General features: G+C 51.3%; 1 protein-coding gene across 5 annotated transcripts in view; it reads left to right on the forward strand.

The window, feature by feature from the left end:
* The first annotated feature begins 2,237 nt into the window (after window positions 1–2,237).
* The window catches only part of CORO7 (coronin 7), a 62,732-nt gene continuing 51,932 nt past the window's right edge, over window positions 2,238–13,037 (forward strand). For 2 of the 5 annotated variants that reach the window (XR_004967747.1, XM_036310659.1), the window contains exons 1-6: window positions 2,238–2,433; window positions 4,712–4,808; window positions 5,909–5,983; window positions 9,768–9,838; window positions 10,321–10,504; window positions 12,290–12,366. Coding sequence is in view for 4 of the 5 variants with exons in the window: in XM_036310659.1 (XP_036166552.1) it covers window positions 2,374–2,433; window positions 4,712–4,808; window positions 5,909–5,983; window positions 9,768–9,838; window positions 10,321–10,504; window positions 12,290–12,366 (564 nt within the window). In the remaining variant the exon portion in view is untranslated. The remainder of the gene's footprint in view (window positions 2,434–4,711; window positions 4,809–5,908; window positions 5,984–9,767; window positions 9,839–10,320; window positions 10,505–12,289; window positions 12,367–13,037) is intronic. The other 3 variants (XM_036310657.1, XM_036310658.1, XM_036310660.1) reach the window with 3 other exon arrangements.

Raw genomic sequence — 13,037 nt, forward strand, 5'->3', positions numbered from 1 at the left:
GTGTTTCTCTCTCAAATCAATAAATAAAATTTAAGCCCGGCCAGCATGTCTCAGTAGTTGGGCGTCAACCTATGAATCAGGAGGTCAAGGTTCCATTCCCAGTCAGGGCACTTGCCCATTGTGGGGCGGGCAAGAGACAGCTGATCAATGATTCTCTTTCATCACTGATGTTTCTATCTCTCCCTCTCCCTTCCTCTATGAAATCAATAAAAATATATTTTTAAAAAATAAATAAAAATTTAAAAAAAATAATGGTAAATTTTGTTACATGTTTTTACCACAATTTTAAAAAAAGAAAAAGAAGCAATAGCTATACATCACAACCAACTCAAGACTGCACTGATGGTGCCTCTTCCAAAGCTGCTGGAATTTAAGTCTCATGTGCTATGAGAAAGCTGCCAGACTGCATAGAATTCCAAATCTTAGGCTTTAGTCAACAATACTGAACTCCTATTTTTATTTTTTTTTAAATATAGTTTTATTGATTTCAGAGAGGAAGGGAGAGGGAGAAACAGAAACATCAATGATGAGAATCATTAATCCGCTGCCTCCTGCACGCCCCACACTGGGGGCCGAGCCCACAACCTGGGCACGTACCCTGATCAGAACGGTGACTTCCTGGTTCATAGGTCCATACATGCCAGCTGGGCTGACCTCCTATTTTAGTTTATGGAGAACAAAGTTACTCTTAACTCACTTAGTGGGATACTGGTAAGTTGCCTCTTTGTCCTCACTGAACTGAAAAGAGAACTTGCATTTTGGTGTCCATCTGTGCCCATTGCCAGGCCAGGCTTTCATTATCATCCTGTGTACAGTCTACCCCAGTGAAGCTCTGTCTGCGGCAGGCTATGCAAAGGAAATTTTCACAGCAGTTGGCATTTCCAACCAATTATTCCCATTCCTCAGATCAAAGTCCGTTTTTCACACACACCTAAGCAGGTGTCTGTCCTTATTCAGAAAGCATATTCTGGAATCATGGAGTCAGTTTTTATTTATTTATTTTAAAAAATATTTTTATTGATTTCAGACAGAGAGACAAACATCAATGATGAGAAAGAATCATGGGCCCTAACCGGTTTGACTCAGTGGCTAGAGAGTGTCGGCCTGCAGACTGAGAGGTCCCAGGTTGGACTCCTGCAGACCTAGAGGTCCCAGGTCGGATTCCGGTCAGGGGCGTGTACCTTGGTTGCTGGCACATTCCCGGTGGGGTGTGTGCAGGAGGCAGCTGATTGATGTTTCTAGCTCTCTATCCCTCTCCCTTCCTCTCTGTAAAAGATCAATAAATAAATATATATATATATATATATATATATATATATATATATATATATAAGAAAAGAATCATGGATCGGCTGCCTCCTGCACGTCCCACACTGGGGACCGAGTCCGAAACCCGGGCATGTGCCCTGACCGGGAACTGAACCTGGGACCCTTTAGTCCGCACGCCGAAACTCTATCCACTGAACCAAACCAGCTAGAGTAGAGTCAATTTTTAAAGTAAGAGAAATGCTTGTGCAATGAATGAATGGCCTCAGGTGAAATGAACCCGCTCTCTTTTCTCCTGAGTTGTCCTGGACTAAATAAGCAAGCAGCGCCGGTTGGGCACATTTACTATTTAAAGGATTCGCCATTGCCCTTATCTTTTGCCCCTTCCGCTTAACTGTAAATGATACATTGATTTACTTAGAGGAGTCCCGCCTCACAGCGCCCAAGGCCTGAAGCCAAGGCATGCCCTAATAAGGGGATGCTGAAGGTCCCATCCCTTCCGCAGAGACCACCTGGCCTAAGCAGGGTGGGTGGGATGCAGAGGTTGTAGGGTAGACCCCACGGGCAAGGATTTGAGTCCGACCTGGGCTCCTGTTCCCCCGCTACCATTCACCATCTGTGCGACTTGGACCGAGTTCCGTCCCTGAAATGCAGCGAGTTCATTCCGGCCCTCACTTCTCCCCCGGGAGGGCGCGGCGCCCCGCCTCCTGGAAAGCCTCGGCGGGCAAATCCCTGCACACAAAATCGCGGCTGCAGCCCCTAGTCCCCACGCACGCGCCGCTGGGCCGGGGGCGGTCAGCGCACGTACGTGACCTCCCCACTCGCGCCGTCGACCCCTTTGCCATCCGGTCCCGGCCTCGGCGGCGGGCGATCGAGCAGCGATTGGTCGGGAGGTGGGGCCGGCGGCGCGCGCGCGGTGGGAGCGAAGCAGGGGGCGGGGCCCAGCGGGCCGGAGCGGACTATGATTGGTCGAGGTGTGCAGGGGCGTGGCCGAGGGCGGCGGGCCGCGGGTGGAGCCGGAGGCCGCGGGATTCGCGGCTGCTCGCAGTGCACCTGAGAGCCAACGCCCGCGTCCTCGAACCTGGGCTTGTCACCGTCCCTGTCGCCATGAGCCGCTTCAAGGTGTCCAAGTTCCGGCATACAGAGGCCCGGCCGCCCCGCCGTGAGGTGAGCCCGGCCCGCAGACCCCTTCCCCCGTCCCCCCCCCCCCCCGAGCCCGTCTGTCCCGAGGCGCCCCCTTCAGGCCCGGGACCGGCGTCCGGGCCGCCCCGTCGTCACCCGGCAGGCAGTGTCCGCAGCTCCCGGGACGCTCTCAGGCCGCTCGGTGAGCCCCGCGGGCGGTCGGCCCGCCTGCCCGGCCCCGGGCCCCCGAGGTGGCATAGCCCACCCGGCCAGTCCGAGGCCTGAAGCCCGCAAGGCTGCCTGCCTTCTCGGCTTCCGGTCGGCTCGGCCGCTTCTGGCGCCAGCTTCTCCTCCCTGACTCCCAGTCACTCCTGCCTGGGGCTAGGGTGTGGGAGATGCCCCTTTCTGCCCTGGCCTTGACGAGTCCCGCTGTGTCAGATGGACGCGGGGAGCCGCACCGCTCCTTCGGGTTTCCGCCGGCGCTTCCTCTCCCTGCTGGCTCTTCCCTTCCTCGGGGTGATGCTGCCAGGGGCTGGGTGGGGCCTGGAGAAGCTCGAGGAGGTGGAGCCCAGAGGTACTGGGGGACTTCTCAGGCCCCTGGAAGGCAGCGGGCCTCCCGAGGAGTGTGCTTCAGGGCGGATGCCACCCCTGGTCTGCTGTTCCTCATGTTATTTGGAGGGCTTGGCAGTGTGGTTCAATAAGTGGGCCTAGGAACTGACCCTATGTAGTGACCCTTTCAGGGGCCAGCGCACATCAGCACAGCTGGGGGCAGAAGCCTGGTTTTCACCTCCTGACAGTATTTCCCCTGCATCTCCCATGCACTGTGCCCAGCTGCTGGAGCCACAGCAGTGAATAGGACAGCACTTCCTTCCTGTGTTGCATACAGCCTCACGAGGGAGACCGCCAGCAAGCAGACCAGGCATACAGGGGCATTGCAAGTTTTAATAAATGCCCTGCATCATCAGGGCAGGTTGCAGAGATGGAGATAGACAGTGAGGTGGGGGTTAATCTCACCAGGGTGATCAGGGCGGGCTGCTGGGAGGAAGTGACATTTAAGCTGAGGCTGGAAGGGTGGGATGCAGCCAGCTAGAGGGAGAGTGGGGTGGGAAAGTGCCTGGTGGAGGAACGGAAATGGGCCATGGTTGATGGAAGGCAGTGATGGGGAAGCATGTTGCCCAATGAGTCCAGAGCGATCTTGCAGAATCCGAAGGCCACAGGAAGAAGTTGGCTTTTCTTCTGAGTGCAGTGGGGAGTTAGGAAAGGAAATGGGGTGGGGTTTGGGGAGAGATGCTCAGATTTGCATTGAGATCATCCCTCTGAGTGCAGTAAGTACTGCTTGGCGGGGCCTGGGGTTTCCCTGAGGGTTCCTGGGGCTTGTTCCCAGGTGGTCCTCATTCCAGCAAGGTAAACAGACAGGCATGGAAACAGATTATGGAGGGAATTTAAAACAGTTTATATTAGGGAAATGGGAGAACAGGTGATCTGTTCTTGTTTTCAAAAGTATTTCCTGTCACTGTATTTGTACTGTAAACATGAATCAGGAAGGAAAAAGAATGCAAAATGATAATGTTCTTTTATCAGAGGCAGGTGAACATTGAAAATGAAACGCGTGGTGGAGGTGGTTTCCGGGACACTGTGGGTGGGTAATTGGGGATATATGAGTGCTCGATTGTTAGGTGGCAGGAAGGAGTGTTGAATGATGTTTTGATACCAACAGAGAAAACATGTGGACCTCGCCTATCTTAGTCTCAGAAAAAGTGCTCCTCTGCTCCTTCGGGTGTGGGGGTGTTAACACTATTGCCTTTTCTTGGCAGTGTGTCATTCACTATGGGATTTCCTGGGAAGGCTTGCTTTTACCCTTCTCTGGGCTTGGGGGTTTTCTCCTAGTGTTTGGAGAAGACCCCTGGACTCCGGCGGAGGTCTTCAGCAATACAGTTGAGGAAGTTGAGTCTGTATTCTGTCTAGGTGCTCACTTCTCTGTCCTCTGTTTCTCTCTATTCCTTTTAACAGAAACAACACACAAATGTGAGTGAACACTGCCCAGTTAGCCCCTTGACTTCGTTCAACCTGAGTTTCCTTTTGACAGCCTCCTCTCCCTTATCAGAGAACTGATTTAATAAGCGAATCTGGTCCCTTTTTGACTTAGCTTATCATTTCAAGAACTTTTGCATTTTTTAAGGGACTGTGTGAATGGGGACAGAGTTTGATCCAAAGGAATGCATTTCTAATGGTGCAGCTTTAAGGTCCCCTGAATCATGCCTCAACCCTTGTTTTAGGCAGTTGCAGAGCCCTGGCCTTCAGGGTTCTTATTGTTTATTTCCAGGCCTGGATCACTGACATTCGAGCAGGAACTACCTCCTCTTGTGGGAACCATATCAAATCCAGCTGCAGCTTGATTGCCTTCAACTCCGACCGTACAGGTAGGGAGGGGGACATGGGTGTGGAGATTCAGACATTGTCACCCAAATAGGATGGGGCAGAAGGGCAGACTCATTGCAGGCTGGAGGCTTGAAGGTAGCTCAGAAGTTAGCACTATGCAGGGCCTTAGATCCCTACAAACTGGTCGACATGCAGTAATCAGATCGGTTTTGGTGAGAATGTGTGTGTATACTTTGTATAAACCATGTTGGCTCTGGTCTTCAAGAGCATGGCCCAAAGGGTGGGAAGAAAGCTGTTGCCTTTGTTTTCCAGTTGTCTCCATATGCTACCCACTCCTTTTCTGGGAGCCTAGTGTGGTTAAGATCAATAGGAACCAAGATTTATAAAACTCCTTGCGTTAGTTGGGACTCTTTTGGTTGCCAGTGATAACTCAAACCTCAAACTGAATTCTTTTTAAAAAAAATATGTTTCTTTATTGATTTCAGAGAGGAAGGGAGAGGGAGAGAGAGAGAAAAACATCAATGATGAGAGAGAATCATTGATTGGCTGCCTCCAGCATGTCCCCCACTGGGGATCGAGCCCGTAACCCAGGCATGTGCCCTTGGCCGGAATTGAACCTGGCACTCTTCAGTTCACAGGCCAGTGCTCTATCCACTGAGCCAAACCAGCTAGGGCACAAATTAAATTCTTAAGCAAGAATGATATCCTTTTGACTTGTATATCTAAGAAGCCCAGGGACTTCAGGCAGAGCTGTATCCAGAGGCTCATGTGTGCTATAAATCCTGGCTTCTCTCTTGCCCTCAGCTTTGTTGCCCTTGGGTAATGACTTCTTTCTTAGGTAAAGCTGGAGAAAATGGCAGCTGCTGGCACCTTACCTCTTATGATCCCCAGTGCCAGAAAGAGTCTCTTTCCCCACTACCTTCTATATCCAGTGTCACGGAAGGTTCTTGTGGGGGGCAAGCACCTAATCCTGGGCCAGTTATTATATCTAGAGGGATGGGATCTCACAATTGGTGGAGGCTCTAGGAAGGTCCAAGGCTGAGCTTTTACTAGTAGATCTTGTGTACCCTGGGAGTCCTAGGCTGGGAGGTGGATGGTCCCCATTAGACTGGAAATCAGAGCAACTGTGTTTATTTGGCAGGTGTGCTGGGCATTGTGCCTCTGGAAGGCCAGGGAGAGAACAAGAGACACGTGACCCACCTGGGCTGCCATTCTGGTGAGTGGGGGCTGGATCCAGGAAGTCTGGAACTTGCTCCGCCTCCTCTGGGGCCAGGGATTCATACTCACCTGGTCTCACAGGCCCGTGACTTTCCAGGTCCCTCCTGTTGTTGTCACTGTTCCTTCTGACAGGTGGGGTCCTGATTAGAAGGCTAGATCCTGGTAGAGAATTCGGGCCTGGCAGAGAGGAAGAAGGCTGGGTGCTCCATGTGTTAAGCTGGGGGGAAGGGGGATTTGCACCACCAGCCTGCACCAGACTCCCTGATGCTGGCTTCCTATTACTGCAGAGGACTCAACTCTATGTGGTTCTTAGCCCCGTGTCCTTTTCTGGAGCTTAGGAGACCACCCCTTACCACCAGGCCTCCTCCCCAGCCAGACTCCTCAGAGCTCTCCAAGGAATGTGTGGGCTGGGCTGCAGGGTCAGAGATAAATTGTCACAAAGAGAGCTTTTGTCTGCCACAGCTACTTCTAGGGGCTCCCAACAACCTGCCTGGCAATCTGCCTACTTTCAGGAAACAGTTTGCTCTCAGGACGGCCCCCGGCTGTCTCCTTGCTCCCTGTCCAGCTTTGGGAGCTGTGGGCCAGTCCTGGCCTGCATTCCTGGCTGTCTGTTGGATGGCCTTAGGTGAGAGAAGGGGGCTAACCTTTGGTCCCTGATGTGGGTGTGCAGCTCAATGTAGGAATCATGATGATGATGATGATGGCAGTTCTTAAAATAACAGTAATGAAGATTGATGGAGCCCTCTCTATGTCCTTCCCCCCCCATTTTCTCATCTAATCCTTTTTTAAAGCTTTTTACAACTTTATCAAGATAATATTTGCATATCATTAATGTTACCTGTTTTCAATGAAGAATTTGATGACTTTTATTAAAGTTACAGGCTTGTATATACCACCATTCAGTTTTAGACATTTCCCCAGAAGATTCCTCATGCTCCTTTGTGCTTAAACTATTTCCATCTCAGGCACTGCAGCCTCAGGCAACTGTTGATATACTTTCTGCCTCTGCAGCTGGGGTCTGCAAGCTACTGGTGTGGCCAAATCTGGCTTGCTGCCTGTCTTTGTAAACTGTTGTTTTGGAAAACTGCCAGGCCTTTTCATCGATGGCCAGTCTGTAGTCACTTTCTCTCAACAACTGCAGCGTTGAGCAGAGACCATATGGCCCTAAAAGCCTGAAATATTTACTACCTCACCCTTTCCAGAAAATGTTTGCCAGCCTCTGCTGTATAGACTGGCTTTTTCTGAACATTTCACATAAATGGAAAATACCGTGCATGGTCTTTTGAATCTGTCCTCTTTCACTTAGCATAATACTTTGAGATCCACCTGTGTTGCAGCATATGTAAGAAGTCTGCTTTCTCATCTGCTCTCACGCCTTTTTCAAGTATATTTAAAAGCAACCCACTTTTCAGCTAGGAAAACTGAGGCTCAGGTTAGGACCTTGCCAATGTTGATATTGCTGCCGGCAGAGCCAGGTCTATCTGACCTTGTGCTCTTAGGCACCCTTCTGCTTGCTTCTAGATATTTTTTATTCACGGGAGAGTTGCTCCAAATTGGTGGAGTTTGTGAGGTGGTGAGTGCCCTGTGACTTGGGGGTTCCAAATAGAAGCTGGACCAGGTTTCTGTTGGCAGGTGGTAGCCTCACTCTAGCTCCAACTATTCAGAGCCTCTTTTTGCAGGAGCAACCTTGCTGGGAAGCTGCAATGAGAATAGCTGAGCTCCAGCTCTCTCAGAACCTAGGGCCTTCAAGGCACCAGTCCCAATGGTGGTGGAGAGACTGTGTTGCTGGGCTCTGGCTACTGCCCTGTCTTCAGGATGCCCAGACTTTGGGGTGCCTTCTATGTCTTGCCTCAGGGCCAAGTGGCTCTTTGGGCAGGGAGGCATCTAGAGGGCCTTTCTGCATGTCTAGGCTGTGGGGTGAGCCGGGGATATGCCCCAGTTTGGGAAAGGCAGTGTGATGATGTGCTGAGTCTGTAGGTTCTGAAGCTGGACAACCTGGCCTGACCCTCAGCTTTGCCCTTTCTTCGCTGTGTAGCTCTAGACAAGTTACTTCACATTTCTGTCCTTGTGTCCTTGTCCTCCACTTGGGTGATGATGCCACAGTGCCATCCTGGTGGGTCACTGCGGTTTTGGTGAGATAAATGCACATGAAGGACTCAGGCTTCTCACATCGGTCACATTACTACCTCTTACTCCCTCAGCGTGCCAGACTGCCTACATTGGCTGTTGCTCCGGGCCTGTGCCCTGCCCTGTCCAGTTCGGAGCCTGCAGGGTGGGGCAGCAGGGGTTTGTGGCCAGGAGTCCAGGCTGAGGCTGTCCCAAGGTGTACCTGTCCTCATACTCCCCTTTCTCTTCCTTATCTCTGGCCGGGAGGAAAATGTAATGCTTGGCCTGTGGAGAGGCAGGCAGTAGGGTGGCCACTCTGCTCTTTGCTGTGGTGATACAGGCCTGGCTGTCCTGCTTACATTCCCCTCAACACTCAAGCCCTGGCCTTGTCTCTGCCACCCCCCCTTCCCCCAGTCTCATTTCCCCTCTGGGCTCTGGTTCACTCTGTGCACCCCAACCCCCACCCGCCAGAGCTGGTAAGTTCAGGTTCTTTGGTCACAAAGAACAGACCAATTCCAGCTTGCTTAAGACAAAAATGAATTTATTGGGAGATTCCTGGGAAGCTTCCAGAATCAAAGGAGCAGCTAGATGTGCAGATCTTAGGAGGGACCTGGCATGGAAGCTGTCAGCTCCCTCTGAGCTGGTGACCCTCCACCTAGGCCAGTCCCTAAAGCACCCTGTTGCTAGGCCTTCCCATTCCAGGTTTAATTATCCTAAGAGAGAGCTGGCTGCTGGGGCACACAGATCAGGTGCATTCCCACATTGGGACTGGTCAGCCCTAGCTTTGGGGGGAGTAATAGGGTAGAGAATGCCTAGGTCAGGCATGTGACAACCACCTTCCTCCTCCTCCCCCTACTGCCTCTTCCAGGATTCACCATGCATCTCATTGAAGGCTTCCCTACCCCTGATCTATGGGTCACCCCTGTGGGCAGAACTTGCTCCTTGTTGCATCTGCACAGATGTATATGTTTCCCTGAGGAAGTGCTGAGGGACAGTCAGACTGAGTGGCTTGTGAATCCCACTCAGTCCGACTACAGTGGGGCCAGAACTGTGTTCATTCACATATTCTTGCCAAGCCTTATGCTAGGCTCTGGGCTTTAGGTGACTTCAGGTTCCTGGTAATCCAAGGATTTTTGTTGTTGTTTTTTTTATAGAAATACCTTTTATTTTATTTTTTTAAATATGTTTTTATTGATTTTAGAGAGAAAAGGAGAGGGGAAGAAAAAGAGAAACATCAATGTGAGAGAGAAACATCCACCTGTTGCCTCCCGTAGGCACGCTGATTGGGGATTGAACCCTAAACCTGAGTATGAGACCTGACTGGGAATCGAACTGGTGACCTTTTGGTGCATGGGATGACACTCAACCAACTAAGCCACATCAGCGAGGAGCTGTTTTCCCATTGCCCTGCTGATCTCTCCATGCCAGGTCTTTGGCCACCCTGGGTCCACAGGGCTCTTGGGGAAATGTGTTGCAGGCAGGCCTATGGCAGTTGCCCATAGTTTGCAGAGATGCCCTCCTTCTGGGACTTTGAGCCTGCTTCCATGTGTGCAGAGATGTCACCTCTGAAGCCCTGGGCTCTGATTCCAGGCCTTGGGAAAAGAGCATGTTGGGCTGGAAACAGGATGTTCTGGCGGGTTCTTGTTGGGCCTGAGTCAACCATTCCTCTCCCGCAGACCTGATCACGGACTTGGACTTCTCTCCCTTTGATGACTTTCTCCTGGCCACAGGCTCAGCAGATAGGACGGTGAGTGGAACCATTAGAAGAGCTACTCAATGCCTCACCCACTCCTATTTGGGGCCTTCTGAACCCCCTGAGCCTCTGGGGCCCTGCTCCTTCCTAGTCCAACCCCTCCCACTACCCCTTCAGCTCCTCCTCGGATTTGCAGGGCTAGGCCAGCCCAGACTTTCTTAGATCCTTAACTCACACCAACTCCCACATACTCCTGTGCACTTGCCGGAACCCTGCCTATGATGTACTGTCCTACGGCTTGACTCCTAAAGACATCAGGGCTGGGGAGTGTGGGAGGCTCAGAAGAGATGGATCAGAACCCCTGATTTCCCTGCTCCCATTTCCCCCCAGCCTTTAACCACACTCATGATCCTGAGCCAGGTCTTCCTCCTTTTCCCAACACAGACACACAGCCTCATGCCCAAGCATGACCCCTGGAGTTGGGGGCAGTGAGGACCCTCCCTTTCCTGGGCTCACAAACTTATTCTTTCCCGCAGATGAAACTATGGAGGCTGCCAGCCTCTGGCCAGGCGCTGCCCCCGGGACCTGGGCTGGTGCTGGGCCCCGAGGACACTCGGGTAGAGGTGCTGCAGTTCCACCCCACTGTGGATGGCATCCTGGTGAGCACGGCAGGCACAGCCGTGAAGGTCTGGGATGTGGCTAAGCAGCAGCCCCTAACAGGTATGAGCCACACTAGCCACGTCACTTTCTGGGCAGCCCCCTTCTGGAAAATGTTCTGTTTCTTTGTTTATGTGTTTGATATCATGAGTTGTAAAGTAAGTATCAAAAACTCACTTGTACATAGTATAAAACCAAGTCTTATGAACACCCCACCATCTCCATTTCCTGTGGCACCTGTTTTAATTACAACTGTTGTTTCTACTTTATCCTCCACATGTCTAAATAACTTTTTTATACTGTTCTTTCTTGAGTTGTATGTCATTTCAGTTTTGAAAACAATCTATTGACTTCTACCCATGAGATGAGAATTTGCTCTCTTATAGTCCCAACCCATCCCTGCCTTGCCATGTTTTTCTTCCTCTCATCTTCCCAATATAGATTGACCTTGTCTGTATGGGCTTCTATAACAAAATCCCATGGACTGGGTGGTTTATAAACAGTAAAAATTCACTTCTCACAGTTCTAGAGGCTGGGAGTCCAAAATCAAGGTGCCAGCCGATTTGGTGTCTGATGAGAACCTACTTCCTGATTCATCGTCAGCCATCTTATTCCCTGTGTCTTCACATGGTGGAAGAGGGGAGGGAGCTCTCTTTTATAAAAGTATTAATGCCATTCATGGATGCTTCCCCCCTCATGATCTAATCACCTCCCAAAGGCTCCCACCTCCAAATTTCATCACAATGAGGGTTAGGTTTCAACATGTGAAATGTGGAGGGGACACAGACATCCAGAGCATGATAACAACTTTGAGCCAGACACCTCAGTATTTGACTTGTTATGACCTTGCAGTATGAACCTCAGCTGAGCCCAAGTGTTTTTTTGTGGTAGTGTCACTGAGTCCGTTTTGCAGAGTCCTTCCTTTTTAGGGGAAAGACACAAGGCTCAGCTCTGGCCAGCTAGATCAGTTAGTTAGAATGTCATCCACATACACCAAGGTTGCGGGTTTAATCTGTTCAGGGCACATAAAAGCCTCAGTCAATGAAGGTATAAATAAGTGGAACAACAAATTGATATTTCTCTTTCTCCCTTCCTCTCTAGAATCAATAAATTAAACACATACAAACACACACAAGGCTCAGAGAATTGAAGGACAAACTGGCACCCCAGAGCTGTGCAGTGTCCAGGATACACCAAGCTCACAGTGGGGCTGAGGCCAAGGGTCATTAGTAGCATAACTAGGAGTCTCAGGATTCCTCTCCTGACAGCATTAGTCAGTGCCCACCATGGAGGCATCTTGTGCCACAAGGAATGGAAAGTACAAGGTGCAGGCTTGCCCCCAAAGAGTTCCTGGCACAGTTGAAGAGACCAGCTTGACCCTTGAAGCAGAGGTGAAGGTCACTAGGCAGATGTCATTAGGGAATCACCCCACCTGTAACTATCATCTCAAGCCCTTATCACGTGCCCAGCACTGTGCTGAGAGTTTAATTATTCCTCAGCACAACACAGCAGTTCCATGAGGGTGGGGTGCAGGAAACCTTGGAAGGTTTCAGAGTAGGAGCATGGCCTGACCATGGTAGGGCTGAGGAAGGAGCCCCTGGATATAGTACAGAATATCTGGAAGGAGCTGCTGCCCTTGTTCCTCCCACCTGAGAAGGGACTCTGGCAGTTGTGGCCTTCACCCCAGAGAGTTAACTCCAACTAGGCCCATCTACTTCCCTGTGTTCTCATTGCCCAGGGCAGGGTGTGGGGACCCTGCTGCCCCTCTTGACCTTGGCTGCTTCTCTGCAGAGCTGGCAGGGTGTGGGGACCCTGCTGCCCCTCTTGACCTTGGCTGCTTCTCTGCAGAGCTGGCAGCCCACAGGGACCTGGTGCAGGGTGCTGTCTGGAGCCGAGATGGAGCCCTGGTGAGCACAACATGCAAGGTAAGCAGGTGGGAGGTGAGGCTCAAGTCAGTGCCTGTGGTGGGCCTGAGGCATGCCCTCTTCCTCTCAGGGCCATGGTGTCATGGAATATACATTGTAGGCTGTATTTGTCAGGCTGGGTGGTATTTATGGGGTAGAAGGCACATGAGCCCCTCCCTCACTTCAGCTGGCCTCCCACCTCAGGCTCACACCTACATCTGCAAACACCTATCCCACCTTGGTACCAGGGCCTGGGGTCCCTATTAAATGAGGGCCCAAGTAAAGCCCCACTCTGGCCCTGCTGGGCTCTGGTTTGTGCCATTTGGCTCCCATCACCAACTTCAGGCAGCCTCACCTGCCTGCCTATCTGCTTTGTCCGAACTTTTAGGAGAATTCAGACTCAGGATGCTGTGTCAACCCTTATACCCAGTATGCAGATCTTGTAGTCCTCGCTGACACCAGGCCCCATGCTTGCCCAGTCCTGTGGGGGTAGGGGCAGCCATTGTGGATTAGGGAATCAGACAGATCTGTAATAATAAAAGCATAACATGCAAATTAGACCAGACATCTTTCTGGACAACCTTCGGATGAAGCAGGGGCTGCAAAGGCCTCCATGGCAGGGTGAGGGGGGTGGGGGTGGGGCAGAGTCCCTTGCATGAATTTCATGCATCAGGCCTCTAGTTAAACAATAA

This window comes from Myotis myotis, unplaced genomic scaffold (genome assembly GCF_014108235.1).
Source record: "Myotis myotis isolate mMyoMyo1 unplaced genomic scaffold, mMyoMyo1.p scaffold_m19_p_5, whole genome shotgun sequence".
Taxonomy (NCBI): Eukaryota; Metazoa; Chordata; class Mammalia; order Chiroptera; family Vespertilionidae; genus Myotis; species Myotis myotis.